Raw genomic sequence first — 22,109 nt, 5'->3', positions numbered from 1 at the left:
AATGAGAAAGGAATAATTGAAAATCTAGTTGTGCGAGGCCCCTTGGGGATGAGCGACCATAATATGATAGAATTCTTCATCAAGATGGAGTGTGACGTAGTTGAATCTGAGACCAGGGTCCTGAATCTTAATAAAGGAAACTACAATGGTATGAGGCACGAGTTGGCTATGATGGATTGGGAAATGTTACTTAAAGGGATGACGGTAGATAGACAATGGCAAATATTCAAAAAGCGCATGGGTGAACTGCAACAATTGTTTGCTCCTGTCTGGCGCAAAAGTGAAACAGGAAAGGTGGCCAAACCATGGCTTACAAGAGAATTACAGATAGTATTAGATGCAAGGAAGAGGCATACAAATTGGCCAGACAAAGCAACAGGCCTGAGGACTGGGGGCAGTTTAGAATTCAGCAAAGGAGGACCAAGGGATTGATTAAGAAGGGGAAAATAGACTACGGGAGTAAACTTGCAGGGGACATAAAAACTGACTGTACAAGTTTCTATAGGTATGTGTAGAGAAAAAGATTGGTGAAGACAAACGTAGGTCCCTTACAGTCAGAAACAGGGGATTTTATAATGGGGAACAAAGAAATGGCTAACCAACTAAATACATACTTTGGTTCTGTCTTCACAAAGGAGGACACAAATAACATACCAGAAATGTTGGGGAACACAGGGGTTAGTGAGAGGGAGGAACTGAAAGAAATCAGTATTAGTAGGGAAATGGTGTTGGGGAAATTGATGGGATTGACGGCCGATAAATCCCCAGGCCCTGATAAACTACATCCCAGAGTACTTAAGGAAGTAGCCCTAGAAATAGTGGATACATTGGTGGTCATCTTCTGAGATTCTATAGACTCTGGAACAGTTCCTACAGATTGGAGGGTAGCTAATATAACCCCGCTATTTAAAAAGGGGGGTAAAGAGAAAACAGGGAATTAAAGACGAGTCAGCCTGACGTCGGTAGTGGGTAAAATTCTAGAGTCCATTATAAAAGATTTAATAGCTAAGCACTTGGAAAATAGTGGCATAATCGGACAGAGTCAGTATGGATTTATGAAAGGGAAATCAAGCTTGACAAATCTACTGGAATTTTTTGAGGATGTAGCTAGTAGAGTTGACGAGGGGGAGCCAGTGGATGCGGTTTATTTGGACTTTCAGGAGGCTTTCGACAAAGTCCCACATAAGAGATTGGCATGTAAAATTAAAGCGCATGGGATTGGGGGTAGTGTATTAAGATGGATAGAAAACTGGCTGGCAGACAGGAAACAAATAGTAGGAATAAACGGGTATTTTTCCAAATGGCAGGCAGTGACAGGGTACCGCAGGGATTGGTGCTGAGACCCCAGTTATTCACAATATATAATAATGATTTAGATGAGGGAACTAAATGTAATGTCTTCAAATTTGCAGATGACACAAAGCTGGGTGGGTGAGGTGTGAGGAGGATGCAGAGATGCTTCAGTGTGATTTGGACAAGCTGTGTGAGCGGGCAAATTCATGGCAGATGCAGTATAATGTGGATAAATGTGAGGTTATCCACTTTGGTGGCAAAAACAGGAAGGAAGATTATCTGAATGGCTATAAATTGAGAGACGCGAATGTGCAACGAGACCTGGATGTTCTCGTACACCAGTTGCTGAAGGTAAGCATGCAGGTGCAGCAAGCGGTAAAGAAGCCAAACAGTATGTTGGCCTTCATAGCAAGAGGATTCGAATACAGGAATGACTAGCTGCAATTGTACAGGGCCTTGGTGAGACCACACTTGGAATAGTGTGTGCAGTTTTGGTCTCCTTATCTGAAGAATGTTCTTGCTATAGAAGGGAGTGCAACGAAGGTTTACCCAACTGATTCCTGGGATGTCGGGACTGACATATGAGGAGAGATTGAGTCGGTTAGGATTATATTCGCTAGAGTTCAGAAGAATGAGAGTGGATCTCATAGAAACCTATAAAATTCTAACAAGGCGAGACAGGGTAGATGCAGGAAGGATGTTCCCAATGGTGAGGGAGTCCAGAACCAGGGGTCACAGTCTGAGGATACGGGGTAGACCATTTAGGACTGAGATGAGGAGAAATTTCTTCACCCAGAGAGCGGTGAGCCTGTGGAATTCATTACCACAGAAAGTAGCTGAGGCCAAAACAATGTATGGTTTCAAAAAGGAGCTAGATATAGCTCTTGGGGTGAAAGGGATCAAAGGAAATGAGGAGAAAGTGGGAGCAGGCTATTGAGTTGGATGATCAGCCATGATCATAATGAATGGCACAGCAGGCTCCAAGGGCCAAATGGCCTACTCCTGCTCCTTTTTCTATATTTCAATGTTACGTGAGTGGGCAAAAATTTGGCAGGTGGAGTATCCATTTTGGCAGGAAGAATAGAAAATGGAGAGAGATTGCAGAGCTCAGTGGTACAGAGGGATCTGGGTGTCCTGGTACATGAATCACATAGTTAGCATGCAGGTAAAGCAATTGATTTGGAAGGCAAATGGAATATTGACATTCAATGCAAGAGGAATGGAATATAAAAGTGGGGATGTTTTACTGTAGCTGCACAGGGCCTTGGTGAGGCCACGTCTGAAATACAGTTTTGGTCTCCTTATTTAAAAAAAAATTTAATTGCTTTAGAAACAGTTCAGAAGGGGTTTACTTGACTCATTCCTGGGATGAAGGGCTTATCTTATGAAGAAAGGTTGAACAGGTTAAATCCATAACCATTGGAATTTAGAAGAATGAGAGGTGATCTTATTGAAGCATGTGATATCTTGCAGGCATTTGATAGGGCGGATACCAGGAGGATACAAACATGCAAATTAGGAGCAGCAGTCGGCCCTGTTCAGCCATTCAATAAGATCACGGCCAATCTAATTTTAACCTCAACTTCACATTCCTGTCTACCCCAGATGTTTCCTCCTGTGGGGGAAACTAGAACTTGAGTACACAGTTTAAGGGGGGAGGCAGTGACATTGTGGTATCACTGACTAGTATACCAGAGACCCAGGGTAATGCTCCGGGGACCTGGGTTCGAATCCCACCATGGCAGATGGTGAAATTTGAACTCAATAAATATCTGGAATTAAAAGTCTGATGATGACCATGAAACCATTGCTGATTGTTGTAAAAACCCTTCTGGTTCACTAATGCCCTTTAGGGAAGGAAATCTGCCGTCCTTACCTGGTCTGGCCTACATGTGACTCCAGACCCACAACAATGTGGTTGGCTCTTAAATGCCCTCTGATGGGATGGGCAATAAATGCTGGCATAGCCAGTGATGCCCACATTCAATGCATAAAAAAAGAATAAGAGGTGAGATGGGGAGAATTTATTTTTTTCTCTCAGAGGGTCATTGGAATGTGGAATTCTTTTCTCCAGAATGTAGCAGAGGCTGGGTCTTTAAACTTATTCAAAGCTGAGTTAGATACATTTTTGTTAGACAATTTAGACAAGGGAGTCAAGGATTATGGGGTGCAGAAAGTAAAGTGGAGCTGGGACTACAACCAGATCAGCCCTAATCTTACTGAATGATGGAGCAGGCACAAAGAGCCAAATGGCATACTCCTGCTCTCAAGTCCTATGTTCCTATGCTCCATGCACCCCAATCACACCAATGAAACCATGGAACATGAACATGCACACCAAGAGATGCACAAACCATGGGACTGGCATGCCAACCCAAACACAGGACAGTCACGCAAACCAAACCATGAAACAGTCACACCCAACCAAACCATGGAACCTGTACTGACAGACAGACCAACCAAAGCATGGAATATGCATCCAGACACACAAACCAAGCCATGGAACATACACTCATAGGTACACCAACCAAATCATAGAACATGCACCTACTGCTACTTCCGAACAGCAAACAAACCACAAGAGGAAAGATATATCAACCAAGTCATATTCTCACAAAGTGAACAAACTCCCCCTCCCCTATTGTGTTTGCTCTTTCTTTTGTGGTATTGAGCCTTCCAAATTTCCTTTCCTTTCTTGATTCATTCTGCTTCTCTTTACACTGCAAGAACACAATGTTAAAGCTTGTTTTTCTTTGATTCTCCTCTCCTAAAGGTGCTGGCCTTTGGTTGGGCAGCAGCCCTCCAGTACCTCCTCCAATCAAAGGTGAGAATGACAGCCTTTGACATCAAAGCAGCATTTGAACGAGTGCGGCACTAAGGAGCCCTAGCAAAACCGGAGTCAATGTGGATCAGGGGGAAAACTCTCCACTGGCTGGAGGCATACCTAGCACAAAGGAAGATGGTTGCAGTTGTTGGGAGGTCAATTAGCATTTTATTTTCAGAACTCCTCCACAGTTGCTCTAGAACCACCATTACAGTAGTTCCTCAGGATAGCGTCTTAGGCCCAACCATTCTCAGCTGCTTCATCAATGACCTTCCTACCATCATAACGACAGAAGTGGGAATTTTCGCTGATGACTGCACAATATTCAGCAGATACTGAAGCAATCCATGTATAAATGCAGCAAGACCTGGACAATATCCAGGCATGGTAAGTGGCAAGTAAAATTCATGCTACGCAAGTGTCAGGCATTGACCATCTCCAACAAGAAAGAATCTAACTATCGCCCCTTGACATTCAATGGCGTTACCATCACTGAATCCCCACTATCAACATCCTGGTGGGTTATGATTGACCAGAAAGGTCAATACGTAAGGGGCACGCAAGGAGACAGGCGGCTACACCAGAGTGAGACGGAGACTGAATGAGTAGCAAATTAGGCTCACGTGGGAATTCGGCGCATGGGGGAGAGTGTGACATACATAGGAATTATTCTAAGTTAGTTTAGTGAGTAATTAAACTATGTTAACTAAATAGCCTGAGCAACAATGATAGAACAGGTGTTATGTCGCAGCTGTGGAATGTGGGAGCTTCTCAACACCAAGACGATCCATGACAAACATGTCTGCAGAAAGTGAAAGCAGCTGGAGGGATTCCAGATCAGGATTATTGATCTGGAAGCTGAACTGAAGACACTGCAAAACATAAGAGAGGGGGAGAAATACCTTAACAATTTGTTCCAGAAGACAGTCATAACTCTTAGAATAGGGTCATCTGTTTTGGTCAGCAGTGAAGGACAGAAAGATGTGGCCATCAATGAGGCAGGTAATGGGACTGAGCAAACAGTAGTAGAGGAGCCTCAGACTTTGCAAATGTTAAATAGGATTGAGGTGCTCACACCTTGTGGACAAAAACGAGGTCCGCAAGGTGAATTAGCAGGCTAACCATGGCACCATGGTACAGGAAGCTATTCAAGCAGAGGGAGAAAACAGGAATGTAGTGGTGGTTTGGGATAGCATATTGAGGGGATTGACACTGTTCTCTGCAGCAAAGAGCGAGAATCTAGAAGGCTGCTTTGCCTGCCCAGTGCCAGGGTTCGGCACATCTGCTCAGGGCTGGAGAGGAACTGCAGTGGGAGGGAGAGGATCCAGTTAGCCTGGTCCATGTAGATACCAACGATATAGGAAGGAAAAAGAAAGAGGTTCTGCATAGTCAGTATGAGACGCTAGGTACCAAATTAAGAACCACCTCAAAGGTAATAATCACTGGATTAACACCACATGCAAATTGGCATAGGGCAAATAAGGTTAGAGATGTGAATGTGTGGCTCAAAGACTGGTTTGGGAGAAGTGGGTTCTGGTTCATGGGGAAAGTGGGAGCTGTACCGTTGGAACAGTTTACACTTGAACCATGCTGGGAGTGTGTTCTTGTGAATCACATAACTAGGGAAATAGAGAGGGCTTTAAAATAAACAAGCGCGGTGAGGAATCAAGCTTGGGTAGATGTGGAAAATCAAGGGATAGATTCAAAGCAGGAGACCATAATAGTGATATGGAAAATGAGGGTCACAGAATAGCAGGAAGGGGCAGAGAGATAAAACCTAAGAATACACCAATAGTCAGGACTAATTGTTACAAAGAAAACAAAAAGACAAAACTAAAGGCTCTATATCTGTATGCACGTAGCATTCACAACAAAGTAAATGAATTGATAGCACTCATTGAAGTAAATAAATATAATCTGATAGCCATTACGGAGACCTGGCTACAGGATGTTAAGGATTGGGTCTTGAATATTGAGGGGTATACGACATTCAAAAAGAACAGGAAACTAGGTAAAGGTGGAGGAGTAGCACTGTTGGTCCAAGGATGGCATTAGTGCAATAGTTAGAGATGACCTTGGTTCAGATCAGGATATAGGATTGGTTTGGGTGGAGGTGAGGAATAGTAGAACAAAGAAGGCACTAGTGGGAGTGGTCTACAGGGTCCCTAACAGTAGCCACAATGTAGGACAAAGTATACAAGAAGAAAAACAAGTTCTGTTGAAGAGTCATACGGACTCGAAACGTTAACTGTATTCCTCTCTGCAGATGCTGTCAGACCTGTTGAGTTTTTCCAGGTATTTTTATTTTTGTTTTGGATTTCCAGCAAGCTCAGTTTTTTGCTTTTATTTTATTATACAAGAAGAAATATTGGCTGCTTGTGATAAAGGGACAGCAATAGTCATGGGTGATTTTAATCTACATATAAACTTGAAATATGAGATTGGCAGTAGTAGCCTGGAGGACGAGTTCATGGAATGCTTTCGTGAGTGTCTTTTAGAGCAGCACATTCTGGAACCAACCAGAGATCAGATTATATTAGGCGTGTTATTGCGTAATGTGACAGGATTAATTAATGGCCTCAGAGTGAAGGCACCCCTAGGTAGCAGTGACCACAATATGATTCAATTTTACATCCGGTTTGAAAGGGAGAAGAATGGATTGAAGACTAATATTTTAAACTTAAATAAGGGCAACTTTGTGGGCATGAACGCGGAGCTTGCTGAAGTGAAGTGGGATATTAGGCTTGGGGATAGATCAATAGAGAAGCAGTGGCAGACATTTAAGGGGATATTTCAGAATACTCAGAATGAGTATATTCCTACTATAAAAGGAAAATTCTAAGGGGAGGACCCACCATCCCTGATTAATTAAAGTTAAGAAAAACATCAGACTTAAGGAAAAAGCAAGATGAGTTGCAGGTCAGATAATTGGTCAGAATATAAAAGACAGAAAAGGATGACTAAAAGGTTAATCAGGGGGAAAAAGTACAAGAAGAAGCTAGCTAGAAATGCAGCTGCTTTCATCAACACACAGCCTCACCATTTTAAACAAAATTAACATTCAAATGAACAACAGGAAAAGAAAAAAATCCTGTTACAATTCACTATAATCAGTTACCAATAATTCAACTGGCAAAAGAATTAAGTAACTCCGTAAAAAAGACCACAAGGTTCCACATTTGAATTCCAGTCAGTACTGAGTTAACTGATGTCAGATGTCAATTGGGACTGTACTTAAGCACTGCTTCTAGATGAGAAAGGGAAAACATCTGTCAGGGTTTGCAACCCAATATTGTCAGTAACTCCTTTTGGAAAGTGGGTATGAAGCAAGGAAAGAATCTTACTTAGCTTTCTTAGCCTCCACAGGTTAAGGCCAAGACTCTTACTTCCCAACTTGGATACTGTATCAGAAGGTTGCTGATGCTTGTGGAACTCTCGTCCACTGAGATTCAGTAGCATCGGCCGTAAAAAAAGAGTATATTAATTGAGCAACAGAAGTAGAAAATATAAAATATAAATACAAAAGTTAATTCTAATCATTTGTAACTGATTATCCTGGATGATTAGATACACGAGTGAATTCTGTGAATTAGCAGTTATCAGAATGTCAGTGTTAGGCTTTCCACCATCATAACTCTTGGCTGAGGCAACCTGCCCCTTCAACCAGTAACTTTCAAAAGGGCCAATCTAGCTGCGACAGAGAGACAATTGCTTTGCTGTTTTTTATTCATTTACGGGGATGTGGCTGTTACTGGCTTGACCAACACTTATTGTCCATCCCTAATTGCTCGAAAAGGTGGTGGTGAGCCGCCTTCTTGAACCAGTGCAGTCCCTATGATGCGAGGGAGGGAGTTCCAGGATTTTGACCCAGCGACAGTGAAGGAATGGCGATATAATTCCAAGTCAGGGTGGCAAATGGCTTGGAGGGGAAATTCCAGGTGGTGGTGTTCCCGTGTATCTGCTGCTCTTATCCTTCTAGATGGTAGTGGTCATGAGTTAGGAAGGTGCTTTGGTGAGTTTCTGCACTGTATCTTGTAGATGGCACACATTGCTGCCACAGTTCATCGGTGGTGGAGGGAGTGAAGGTTTGTGGATGTGGTGCCAATCAAGTAGGCTGCTTTGTTCTGGATGGTGTCAAGTTTCTTGAGTGTTGTGGGAGCTGCACTCATCCAGGCAAGTGGAGAGTATTCCATCACACTGCTGGCCTGTGCCTTGTTGCTGGTGGACAGGCTTTGGGAAGTCAGGAAGTGAGTTACTCACTGCAGAATTCCTTGCCTCTGACCTGCTCTTGTAGCCACAGTATTTATGTGGCTAGTCCAGTTCAGTTTCTGGTCAATGGTACCCCTCAGGGTGTTGATAGTGGGGGACTCAGCAATGGTAATGCCATTGAATGTCATGGGGCGACAGTTGGATTCTCTCTTGTTGGAAATGGTCATTTCCTGGCACTTGGGTGGTGCAAATGTTACTTGCCACTTGTCAGCCCAAACCTGGATATTGTCCAGGTCTTGCTGCATTTGGACACAGACTGCTTCAGTATCTGATTCACAAATGGTGCTGAACATTGTGCTATCATCAGTGAACATCCCCACTTCTGACCTTATGATGAAAGGAAGGTCATTGATGAAGCAGCTGAAGATGGTTGAGCCTAGGACACTACCATGAAGAACTCCCGCAGTGAGTTTTCCCTGGAACCGAGATGACTGACCTCCAACAACCACAACCATCTTCCTTTGTGCTAGGTATGACTCCAACCAGCAGAGAGTTTTCCCCTCGATTCCCACTGACTCCATGTTTGCTAGGGCTCTTTGATGCGACAGTCGGTCAAATGCTGCCTTGATGTCAAGGGCAGTCACTCTCACCTCATCACTGAAATTCAGCTCTTTTGTCCATGTTTAAACCAAGGCTGTAATGAGGTCAGAAGCTGAATGACCCTGAGGAATCCAAACTGACCACCAGTGAGCAGGTTATTGCTAAGCAAACGCCACTCGATAGCATTGTTGATGACCCCTTCCATCACTTTACTGACAATCAAGAATAGACTGATGGGGGTGGTAATTGGCTGGGTTGGATTTGTCCTGTTTTTTGGGTACAGGATATACCTGGGCAATTTTCCACAATACCGGATAGATGCCAGTGTTGTAACTGTACTGGAACAACTTGGTTAGGGGCACGGCAAGTTCTGGACACAAGACTTAAGTACTATTGCCAGAAAATTGTCAGGGCCCATAGCCTTTGCTGTATCCAGTGAATTCAGCCATTTCTTGATGTCACGTGGAGTGAATCGAATTGGTTGAAGACTAGCATCTGCGAAGCTGGAGACCTCCAGAGGAGGCCGAGATGGATCATCCAATCACTACTTCTGGCTGAAGATTGTTGCAAATGTTTCAGCCTTATTCACTGTGCTGGGCTCCTCCATCATTTAGGATGGGGATATTTGTGTAGCCTCCTCCTCCAGTGAGTTGTTTAATTGTCCACCAACATTCACGACTGGATGTGGCAGGACTGCAGAACTTTTATCTGATCCATTGGTTGTGGAATCGCTCAGCTCTGTCTATCACTTGCTGCTTACGCTGTTTAGTACACAAGTAGTCCTGTGTTGTAGCTTCACCAGGTTGACACCTCATTTTTAGATATGCCTGGTGCTGCTCCTGGCATGCCCTCCTGCACTCTTCATTGTACCAGGATTGATCCCCTGGCTTGGTAGTAATGGTAGAGTAGGGGATATGCCAGGCCATGAGGTTACAGATTATGATTGAGTACAATTCTGCTGCTGCTGATGGCCCACAGCATCACATGTTGCCCAGTCCTGAGCTGCTAGATCTGTTCAAAATCTATCCCATTTAGCACAGTGGTAGTGCCACACAACATGATGGACAGTATCCTCAATGTTAAGATGGGGCTTCATCTCCACAAGGACTCTGATGGTCACTCCTACCAATACAGTCATGGACAGATGCATCTGCGGCAGACAGGGTGGTGAGGGTGAGGTCCAGTATGTTTTTCCCTCCCAATGGTTCCCTCACCGCCTGCCACAGACCCAGATTAGCAGCTATGTCCTTTACGACTTGGCCAGCTCAGTCTGTGGGTGGTGCTACCAAGCCACTCTTGGTGGTGGACATTGAAGTCCCCCACCCAGAGTACATTCTGTGCCCTTGCCACCCTCAGTGCTTGCACCAAGTGGTGTTCAACATGGAGAAGCACTGATTCATCAGCTGAGTGGGGGGGACGGTACTTGATAATCAGCAGGAGGTTTCCTTGTCCATGTGTGATCTGATGCCATGAGACTTCCTGGGGTCTGAAGTCGATGTTGAGGACTCCTTGGGCAACCCCCTCCCGACAGGCTGAGTTTGCCATTGTCTTTTCCGGTGTTTAGGTTGATGCCAGGTGGTCTGTCAGGTTTCATTCCTTTTTTGGGTTCTGCCGGGGCTACTCAGCTTCTGACCTCATTTACAGCCTTGGTTCAAACATGGACAAAAGAGCTGAACTCCCAGCGTGAGGTGAGAGTGGCTGCCCTTGACATCATGGTAGCATCACACCGAGTGTGGTATCAAGGAGCCCTAGCAAAACTGGGGTCAATGGGAATCGGGGGAAAACTCTCCACTGGTTGGATTCATACCTGGCACAAAGGAAGATGGTTGTAGTTTTTGGAGGTCAGTCATCTCAGCTCCAGGACATCACTGCAGGAGTTCCTCAGGGTAATGTCCTCAGCTAAACCATCTTCAGCTGCTTCATCAATGATCTTCCTTCCATCATAAGGTCAGAAGTGGGGATGTTCGCTGATGACTGCACAATGTTCGGTACCATTTGTGACTCCTCAGATACTGAAGCAGTCCATAACCAAATGCAGCAAGACCTGGACAATATCTAGGCTTGAGCTGACAAGTGGCAAGTAGCATTCGCGCCACACAAGTGCCCGGCAATGACCATCTCCAACAAAAGAGAATCTAACCATCGCCCCTTGATGCTCAATGGCAGTACCATCACTGAATCCCCCACTATAAACATCCTGGAGGTTTACCATTGACCAGAAACTGAACTGGACTAGCCATCTCAATACTGTGGCTCCAAGAGCAGGTCAGAGGCTAGGAATCGTGCAAAGAGTAACTCACCTCCTGACTCCCCAAAGCCTGTCCACCATCTACAAGGAGCAAGTCAGGAGTGTGATGGAATACTCCCCACTTGCCTAGATGTGTGCAGCTCCCACGACACTCAAGAAGCTTGACACTGTCCAGGACAAAGCAGCCCGCTTGATTGGCGCCACATCCACAAATATTCACTCCCTCCACCACCGACGCACAATATCAAGCAGTGTGTACCATCTACAAGATGCACTGCAGGAATTTACCAAGGCTCCTTAGACATAGACAGCACCTTCCAAATCCATGACCACTACAATCTAGAAGGACAAGGGCAGCAGATAGATTGGAACACCACCACCTGGAAGTTCCCCTCCAAATCACTCAACATCTTGACTTGGAAATATATCGCTGTTCCTTCACTGTCATTGGCTCAAGATCCTGGAACTCTCTACCTAACAGCACTTTGGGTGTACCTGCACCACATGGACTGCATTAGTTCAAGAAGGCAGCTCACCACCACCTTCTTAAGGTCAACTCGGGATGGGCAATAAATGCTGGCCCAGCCAGCAAAGCCCACATCCTGTGAATGAATAGAAAACAAAACATTGCTGTGAGTCTGGAGTCACAAGTAGGCCAAGTGAGGATGGCAGATTTCAAGCTGAGACCTACCAGCTGACAAATGGCCAAACTACAGCCCAAGAGCCTGAGCAATCCATCCCATATAATTCAATGACAACATTTTATATTTATGCAGTGCCTTTAACATAGTGAAATGTCTGAAGCCACTACACTGGCACACTGTAAAATGAGCCACATAAGGAGAGATTAGGTCAAATGACCAAAAGCTTGGTCAAAGCACAAGAACACAAGAACTAGGAGGAGGCGGCCATTTGGCCCTTCAAGCCATTTGATAAGATCATGGCTAATCTGATTCTGGCCTTAACTACACATTCCTGTCTGTCCCTATAACCCATAACTCCCTTGTCAATCAAAAATCTAATTCAGCCTTGAGTAAGTTCAATGATCCAGACTCCACTGCTCTCAGGGCAACAGAATTCCACAGACTAACAACCCTCAGAAAAACTATTTCACCTCATCTCAGTCTTAATTGGGAGATTGCTAATTTTTTTGCCCACTCACTTAAACTATGTCCCTTTGTAGATTCTTTACCTCCTCTGCTCAAGTTCCAGAGTAGGGCTTGCACCCTTGACATCCTGACTCAGGTGAGTTTGGAAGTCGTGAACTGGCTAACTCTGTATGGCTATGCAAAGATGGGAGCATTATTTAAATCTATAAGGAACTTTCATTAATTAAGCAGAAAATGATAGAAATACATATGGTCAGTAAGCAAAAAGAGAAAGATGAATCTCAATTAAAGCCACCTCTTTACACATTAAATCAAACAATACATCCAAGCTTGTTTTTATTTAAGATCGTTCTGTACTACTTTTTTGTATTTTCTATCTACACCATTCAGCCTTTTCTTCAATTCTTTCATTCACTACTGTGTATTGGTGAATTCTCATCCTTGTTTTCAAATCCCTCTGTGGCCTCACTCCTCCTATCCATGCAATCTCCTCCAACAACCTACAACCTCTGAGATATCTACGCTCCTCCAATTCAGGCCTGAGAATCCCCAATATTAAATCAGCACCATTGTTAGCCATGCCTTCAGCTGCAAGGCCCTAACCTCTGGAATTCCCTCCCAAACCCACTCAGCCTCTACTCTCTTCCTACAAGATGCTCTTTAAAATCTACCACTTTGACCAAGTTTTTGGTCATTTGCCCCAATAACTCCTTATGTGGATTGGTACCAAATTTTGTTTTGTTTTACTACTTAAAAGATGCTAAACAGATACAGGTGTTGTTGATGAAACATGCACCTGGAGATACGTGCAGTCAGTGAGTCTCAAATAAATAATGAAGATGCAATTCCTCCAGCACCTAACAAAAAGCGGATATTTTTGGTAAAATTATCAACAGAAGGAATTTAACAACAACCACTGCCCCAAAAAGAGAATCACAACAAATTTGGATTTCTGTTATTTTGGACATGCACCCCTCCCTTCACCATGTCCCATTCACACAGTACAACTGTTGCCAGGCACCTTCGGTGTGTACTACTGTCAAGAATAAAAAGGTGTCCAGTGAATGTTATAGCCACATTTTGTGAACAAAATAATGCAACATGCAATTCCAGGATATGTTCAAGGGCACATTTAAGGGGCTGTTAGAATCCATGCGTTCATAAATCCGCTCGCCCACAGATGCTCCTTCTTCAATGCAAAAGGTAACCCATAATTCACCCATGCCCACAAAGGAACTGAAGAACGTAATCTCCTTTAATCCAATACTAACACCGAAATATTTGCCTTGCAACATCTATCACCTGCGCCCAGCCAACTAGTCTGATATTCAATTGAATACTGTTATGGACTTCCATCAACATTGAGAACTCTCAGCAAAACTGTCATGCCTGCAATTGTCAATTAATTCAATAGTCAACAAATAGCCTAAGGCTCATTCAACAATTGCCTGTTCTTGCTAGACTCTGAAGGTGTCAAGGTGTATGGGGAGAGAGTGGGAGTATGACATTGAGATAGAGGATCAGCCATGATCATATTGAATGGCAGAGCAAGCTAGAATGGCTGAATGACCTACTCCTGCTCCTGTTTTGTATGTTTCTCACCAAAGCCTGGATCGATATTGTAACAGCCAAATTAATTGAAAATAGGTATAGCAAATAGAAGTCTGCCTGGACTAAGTTGCAGACGCCAATGCAGGCTGGGATACATTTCATGAGCTTGATTTTTCTTCTCCTGATGCACGTTGGTGGTGGACAGCCCAATGCTTCATGGAAAACAGCAAATGTTGGATATTCAGGTGCTTATGGGCATTGAAACCAAGTTCTACATTCAAATGCTTATTTGCAGAAAGGTCACAGCAAAACAAACAGCAGTGCAAACCATCGTCATTTGTTCAAAGGTACAAAGCCAATCACAGCACACGTTCCACTACTCTTGCCTAACTCCACACAGACCACAGTACATCCTGGTCGGTCTCAGTTCAAATTCAGCAGATAACCCCACTGAGCTACAAGAAACATTAGTTCATCTATTTTGTCATGCGATTCACAGGCTCATAGTGCAGAGGTGCCCCTTGATGAGGGTGCAACAAGAAAACACAGCTTGTAGAAAAATGCATTTCAGGATTTTTTCCCCCAGAAAAACAAATCACAAAACAATTACTTAAAATTCAAGTAATGAGATTAAGTCCATAGTCTAGGAATCACTGGCTGACAACATAGTGACAACATAATAATATCAGTATCTGCCACCTAAGCCCCCATCGGTCTTTCCCCTTCCCCTCTCCCCACGACACTCTCTCCTCTCCACTCCCCACCCCACCCCCTCCCACCAGTCGCTCCCTCCCCTCTCCCCTGTCACTCCCTCTCCCTCCCACCCGTCACTCTTTCCCTTCCCTGTCGCTCCCTCCTCTCCCCTCTCCTCCAACTCCCACCCGCTCACACCTCTCCGCTCCCTTCCCCCTCCTACCCGTCACTCCCTCCACTCGCCTCCCCTCCCACCCCTCTTCTGCCTCTCCCCCCAACCGCTTTCCCCACCCCTCTTTCTCCTCTCCCGTTCCCCTCCCTCCCCTTCTCCTCTACCCCTCCCAACCTCCATCTCCCCTACCTCTCCCTGCTCTCCACTTCACCCCTTCCCCCTCTCTCCCTCCCCACACTCCTCATCCTGACCCTCTCCCCATCCCCTCTAACACCCCCTCCTCTCCTTCCCGCCCCCTTCCTCTCTCCCTCCCCACTCCTCCTCTCTCACCCCTCCCCCTCTCCTCCTGTCCTCCTCCTCTCTCCACCTCCCCCTCCTTCCCAACCCTCTTCCCCCTACCCCGCCGCCATACCCTCCTCCCTCATCCCCTCCTTCCTCCTCCCCCTCACCCTCTCCTCCTCCTCATCCCCTCCTTCCTCCTCCCCTCACCCTCTCCTCTTCCTCCCCATCCCCTCCTTCCTCCTCCCCCTCACCCTCTCCTCCTCCTCCCCTCACCCTCTCCTCCTCCTCCCCTCACCCTCTCCTTCCTCCTCCCTCTCACCCTCCTCCCCCCTCATCCCCACCTCATTAACCTCCCCCTCTCCTCTCTCCCCCTTTCTCTCCCCCCTCTCCTCCCTTCTCTCCCCCCTCTCCTCTCTCCCCTTTCTCTCCCCCCTCTCTCTCGACCCCCCCTCTCCTCCCTGCCCCACCTCCCTCTCCTCCCCCACCCTCTCTCCACCTCTCTCCCCCACACCCCGCTCCTCCCTCTCCACCTCTCTCCCCCCCTCCCCCGCTCCTCCCTCCCCGCCTCTCTCCTCCATCCCCCTCTCCTCCATCCCCCTCTCCCCCATCCCCCCACCCTCCCCCACCCCATCCCCCCACCCTCCCCCACCCCATCCCCCCACCCTCCTCACCCCATCCCCCCACCCTCCTCACCCCATCCCCCCACCCTCCCCTCCCCATCCCCCTCCCAGCCCCTCTCTCCCCCATCCCCCTCCCAGCCCCTCTCTCCCCCATCCCCCTCCCAGCCCCTCTCTCCCCCATCCCCCTCCCAGCCCCTCTCCCCATCCCCCTCCCAGCCCCTCTCTCCCCATCCCCCTCCCATCCCCTCTCTCCCCATCCCCCTCCCATCCCCTCTCTCCCCACCCAGCCCCCTCTCTCCCCACCCAGCCCCCCTCTCCCCCCACCCTTCTCTCCCCCTCACCCCCACCCTTCTCTCCCTTCTCTCCCCCTCACCCCCACCCTTCTCTCCCCCTCTCCTCCAGCCCGCCACCACCCCTCGCGCTCCCCCCCACCATAGTAATATACCGAAGATTGGTGCATTCTCTTTAAATCTGCCTCCCCCCTCCTTCCTCTCCCTTTGGGCCGTGCCTGAGGCCCGGGATTAGATTTCCACTCACTTACCAGCCACGGCGCTCATCAGGGCGGCCTGGATCCCAAGAAAGAGCAGGCAGAAGGAAGCGGCCATGTCCAACCAGGATCAATGTACAATAATAGTAATCAGAAGGCGACGGGCAGTGAGTGAGTCAGTGATTGCGGCCCCAGGGTTACTGACAGCCGACGGCTCAAGGCTTCATTCCTTCAAAGAGGGGAATTTAAAAGCCACCTCCCGGCTCGCGCCGCCGCTCAGTCCGCGCGACCAACGGACGCTTTGTCCTAAGGAGGACGAAAGAAATGCGCCTCAAACCCCGAGAGTTAATCGGTCCTGATTATCGGCGACAAGTCGTGGCTCCTCACCCGCTTCGGTTAGATGTGTAATTATTATTTTCCCTTTTATTCTTCAGCTACTGTTTTAAAATCCAGGGGAAAGAAAGCCGCCGGCTCCCAGACTAAAAAAAAAAAGAGGGGGGGGGGGGGGGGGGGGAAGGGAGTGAAAAATCTCCTCTTTCAAAAACTGTTCTCCTGATCGCGAAACAAAATTCTCAGGGGAAAAAATAATAATTCCCATTTATTTTGCTGTTGTCGATTATAAATCCTCCACAAACTTTAATTCAAGTCCGCTGTGTGGGAGAGAAAGGAACTTAAAATAAAAACTTGTCAGAAGGAAAGGGAAAAAAAATCCCTGTTTTTTTTGAAACTCCAACAATTTCCTTTCCTTATCGACGATTTTTTCCCCCCCGACAGAATTTTTTTTCCACTTATATCCTCGCTGCGTTGCTTTCTGGGGAGATTTCCACTTCAAATAATTGTAGTTTATTCCCTCTCTCCCCCCCCCCACCCCTCGAGTGAAACGAGTTCGATCGAATTTACTTCGGATTTTTAAAAAAATTTTTTTTTAAATGCAAGTCTTCGGCCGATACCTTTTCTTTCCTTTTAAATCGCTCTCACGAGCTCCAATGCAAACTCTCCGTCCCGTCGGGGATTGATTTATTTAAATATATTTTTCCTTCCTTCCTTCGTTCGTTCGCCTTCAATTTAATTCCCCATTTTCCATGCTGCAGCTCCAGGAAAGTAAAATAAAATTTCCCCTCCCCGCACCCCCTCCCTCCCCCCCCTTCTCACCCCGACCGAGGGTTTATTCCCCCCAGCGGATCATCATGTCCTTCTTCCCCCACCCCCACAGCCCTTGTCTTCTCCTGATGTGGGGATGTGGGGGGGAATGTCTAGACCACTCAGCCCAGGTTCAAGCACGCACAGGAGCAGGAGGCAGCTCAACTTCCAAAAAAAAAACCCCTCTCCTCTTCCAGTTGGTTTGGTTTCTTTTTGTTGGTTGTATAAAGTTGTTTTCTCCTCTCTCGCCTATATAAACTCCCCGATCATCTCCCAGTACCGAATAATCCAGGAATACGGCAAAGATTTAAGGGGCCAAACGTATCTCCCCACCAAGTAGGTTCCCAAGCGCGCTTTACTTTTTCCACTCCTACCGTGTGTCTGTACCCCCGCTGTTTTTGGATAGTGAAGATGGTGGGGAGCCAGTGATCATGAACATGGAGCAACAGCCAAAGCCAGACACACACAACACAGCAAGAAAATGGGAAACGCCCGCCAGACACACCACGGTCACACACTGAGGCACAGACTGTCTGGATCTGAACAGCTCCCTCTATAGTACAGGCTCTGTGTTTAAAGGGGCAACTCAAATTAACCCTCAAAGGCCTGAAGTGGGACAAAAGATGAATTCTGGTTTTCCTCCTATAAGCGTGCAACAACTTACATTTGTATTACGCCTTATGTGGAAACAATGCCTCAAAGCGTTTTACTGAGGCATAAGGAACAAATGGGCATAGAGCCAACAAAGGATAATTAGCAGTGACCAAAAACTTGATGGACATATGGTGGACTTTAAAGAGTGTCCTTAAGAAAGAGAGGGAGGTGGAGGGGTTTAGGGAAAGATGCCTGGACTGTGAGTACTAGATAGCTGAAGAAACCCTTGACAACGGTGGGGTGAGAGAGGAACTCACAAGCAGCCAGATTCAGACCATCCAGGGGTGGGGTGGGGTGGGGGGTAGATTTGTATGGCTGGAGCAGATAGGAAGGGAATTAAACATAATCTAATTTACACATCTATCAGTACAACCTTTCTTTAACAATAGCCAAACTAGTTCTTACCCACCAGCATTTTCCTCCACATAACAACTTGTTCACACCTTGAGCAACTTTTCCTTTAACACTTCTCACTTCTTTAAGGTAATAGGTATGGAAACCCACATTCTAGCTATATAGAAGCAAAATACAGTTAAGATCTGAAATAAAAACGGAAAGTGCTGGAAAAATTCGGCAGCGTCTGTAGAGAGAGAAAGAGTTAATTGGACAAGAGTCCAATATGACTCTTCCTTGGAAGAGCTATGGGTCCCAGCTATGCCCCTTTCTCTTTGTAAAATATGTTGAACGCTCCTTCTTCCACTCCCCTTTGACCTCTTTTTTACCATTACATTGATGATTACTTCCTTCTTCATCCTGATCTGAAAAAAATTATTAACCATGCATCAAATTGCTACCCATTCCTTATCTTTATACAGTTCGTTTCTGAATCCTCGCTTCATTTCCTGGACTTCTTTCTCAAACTTCATCTCCAATGATTGACTTCCCACCAACTCCTATAACTACCTAGATTATACCTCTTTCCAATCTGTTTCCTGTAAGCATTATATTCCCTTCCAGTTTGTCTGTCTTCATCCTATCTGCTCTGATGATACAATCTTCCATATCAAAGCTTCTAAAATATTCTCCCTTTTCTTCAACTAGTGATTCCTCTTCACTGTGATAGACAAAACCCTCAACTAGGTCCATTCCATTTCTGCACGCTTCTATCCTCACTCCATGAGTGTGATATAATCTATCTTTCCTCACCCCATCAGCTGCTGCCAGATCATCTTCCACCATTTCTGCCATCTCCAACTTAATCCAACACATCTTCCCCTGTCCTGCCCGCTTTCTAGCGAAACCCATTCTTTTGGTGACATCCTGGCTCACACTTCCACCACCCTTACTCCTGCTCCACTTCCTCTGGCAACATCCCATGCAAGCACAGGAGATGCTATTCAGGGCCCTAAATACTCCAGGTAAGAGCAATTTATATGTACGCCCTCTAACCTAATGTATAGTAATTGTTATTCATGGTACAGTCTCCTCTGCGATGGGGGAACCAAAGGCAGATTAGGTGACCATTTTGTCGGACATCACAAGTTTGTTCCTAGGTTCCCTGTGGTTTGTCACTTAAATTTTTAATTCAAATCCAACTCTGACTTCTTTATCTTTGGCCTTCTACACATTTCCAATGAAAGCTCAAGGAACAGCAATTTTATCTTTCTGCAAGTTACCTTATAGCCTTCTGGTTTTAAGATTAACTTAAATAACTTTGGAACTTATCCAAAGCTTCCACAGGAAATGTTAGTGGTGTGGGATAAGTGTATCGACATTCCAAGTTGGTGCTTAGGATGGTCACCTTCCATTGGAACACTGTACTGACGAGGTGCTCAGCATCCTTGGTGTTGAACTGCTTTTTTCCTCTCGGTCCCTGGGCTGCTGGAGCCAGCTCTACTTTGCAAATTTTTTCTACCTTACCTCAGCTATTCAAACATTTAATTTGTTTTTCTTCTTCCTCCCCTTTTATTTGGCTGAGGTACAAAATTAGCGCTTTGCATCTTTCTTTACCAAGAAGGTACTGCCAAAGTCATCATTAAAGAGGAAGTAGTTGAGAAATAGGATGGGCTAACAGTTGATAAAGAGTAGGTCTTAGAAAGGCTGGCTGTACTTAAAGTAGATAAGTCACCAGGAGCAGATGGGATGCCTCTGAGTGTACTGAGGGAAGTAAGGGTGGAAATTGCAGAGGTACTAGCCATAATCTTCCAATTCTTCTTAGATACAGGGTTTGTGCCATAGGACTGGAGAATCGCAAATGCCCCTTGTCCAAAAGAGGTGTAAGGATAAACCCAGTAACTACAGACCAGTCAGTTTTACCTCAGTGTGGGAAAGTTTTTAGAAATGATAATCCAGGACAAAATTAACCGTTATTGGGACAAGTGTACATTAATTAAAGAAAACTAGCGTGGATTTCTAAAAGGTGAATCGTGTTTAACTAACTTGATGAGGGCTATGCAGTTGATATGTTATACATGCACTTTCTAAAGGCATTTGATAAAGTGCCACTTGTCAGCAAAGTTGAAGCCTATGGAATTAAAAGGACAGTGCAGCATGGATATAAAGTTGGCTGATTGACAGAAAACAGAGAGTAATGGCGAACAGCTGTTTTTTTGGAGGAAGGTAAACAGTGGGGTTCCTCAGGTATCAGTACTAGAACCACTGCTTTTCTTGATATATATTAGTGACCTAGACTTGAGTGTACAGGTCACAATTTCAAAATTTGCTGATGGCACCAAATTTGGAAGTATTGTGAACTTTGAAGAGGATAGTGATAAACTTCAAGAGGTCTTAGACTGACTGGTGGAATGGGCAGCCATGTGGCAGATGTAATTTAATGCAGAGAAGTATGAAGTAATACATTTTGGGACGAAGAAGGAAAAAGACAATGTAATCTAAAAGGTATAATTCTAGAAAAGGTGCAGGAACGGAGACACGGCGGGGGAATATGTATACAAATCATTGAAGGTGGAAGGACAGATTGAGAAGGCAGTTAAAAAGGCATTTGGGTTCCTGAGCGTTATAAATAGAGGCATTGAGTACCAAGCAAGGAAATTATGATATAACATTATATAACATTGGTTTGGCTTCAACTGGAATATTGTGTCCAATACTGGGCAATACACTTTAGAAAGAATGTGAAGGATTTAGATAGGGTGCAGAAACAGTTTACAAGAATGGTAACAGCAATGAGAGACTTCTGTTATGAGGATAAATTGGAGAAGCTGCAGTTGTTCTCCTTGGATAAGAGAAGGTTGAGAGGAAGTTTGATTAGAGTTGCTCAACATAATGAAGGGTCTAGACAGAACAGATAAGGAGAAACTGTTCCCAGTGGTGGAAGGGTCAAGAACCAGAGGATACTGATTTAAGGTGATTGGCAAAAGAAGTAATGCAGACTTGAGGGAAAATGTTTTATTCAGTGAGTGGTTAGAATCTGGAATACATTTACTGAGAGGGTGGTGGAAGCAGATTCAATTGTGGCCTCCAAAAGGGAATTGGATAAAGATCTGAAGAAGAAAAAATGCTGAGCTACAGAGAAAAGGTGAGGGCTTGGGATTAGCTGATTTGCCCTTGCAGATAGCCAGCACAGATATGACAAGCTAAATAGCCGCCTTCTGTGCAGTCATTAGTCTGTAATTCTATTTTGTTCTTTTTACATTCTTTTCACTTATAATGTCTTCCAGTTCTGATGAAAGGTCTCATGAAATATTAACTTCTTCAGTTTCTTCACAGGTGCTGACCAACCGTCTGAGTGTTTCCAGCATTTTTTAATTTTCAGTTCCCAAGGAATAATCTGAGGTAAAGATTCCATTGTACCAGGACCTTTCTGGTCCATCAGTACATTGCAACCCTTGTATGGAGAAAGCTGGTCCAGGATATTCCATGGATCAGCTGTTTGGAATAGATTTTAGCTCATGACAGTTTTATGTTGAGATGTTTATATATTAGAAGAGGGGAAATTTGTAAATGACAAATAATCTGAAAAAACCCTATGTTAGAAGTTACTGGGGCTTGGCCTCAGGATTTAGAAGTGAAAAGAAGAAGAAATAATGTAATTACTATAACATCTTTCATGGAGGTCCCAAAACATTTTACACCATGTGTGTCAGCCGTGGCTCAGTTGCAAGCATTCACTCCAGGACTTGAGGACAACAATTAGGCTGACTAATACTAAGTATTGAGAGAGTCATATCAATTATAGATAAGAGCATCTCTAACCACTTCCATGTGTCACTCACCACCCACATACCCATATCCACTTTCATGTCCCAACCCTACCTCCTGTATCAG

General features: G+C 45.3%; 1 protein-coding gene across 2 annotated transcripts in view; it reads right to left on the bottom strand.

The window, feature by feature from the left end:
* The window catches only part of bmpr2b (bone morphogenetic protein receptor, type II b (serine/threonine kinase)), a 333,412-nt gene extending 316,828 nt beyond the window's left edge, over window positions 1-16,584 (bottom strand). Inside the window, exon 1 of one of the 2 annotated variants that reach the window (XM_041200905.1) lies at window positions 16,143-16,584. Coding sequence is in view for 1 of the 2 variants with exons in the window: in XM_041200903.1 (XP_041056837.1) it covers window positions 16,143-16,206 (64 nt within the window). In the remaining variant the exon portion in view is untranslated. The remainder of the gene's footprint in view (window positions 1-16,142) is intronic. The other variant, XM_041200903.1, reaches the window with a different exon arrangement.
* Window positions 16,585-22,109: the final 5,525 nt, after the last annotated feature.

This window comes from Carcharodon carcharias, chromosome 12 (genome assembly GCF_017639515.1).
Source record: "Carcharodon carcharias isolate sCarCar2 chromosome 12, sCarCar2.pri, whole genome shotgun sequence".
In the NCBI taxonomy this organism is placed as follows: Eukaryota; Metazoa; Chordata; class Chondrichthyes; order Lamniformes; family Lamnidae; genus Carcharodon; species Carcharodon carcharias.
This window is presented reverse-complemented; position numbering and strand designations above follow the sequence as displayed.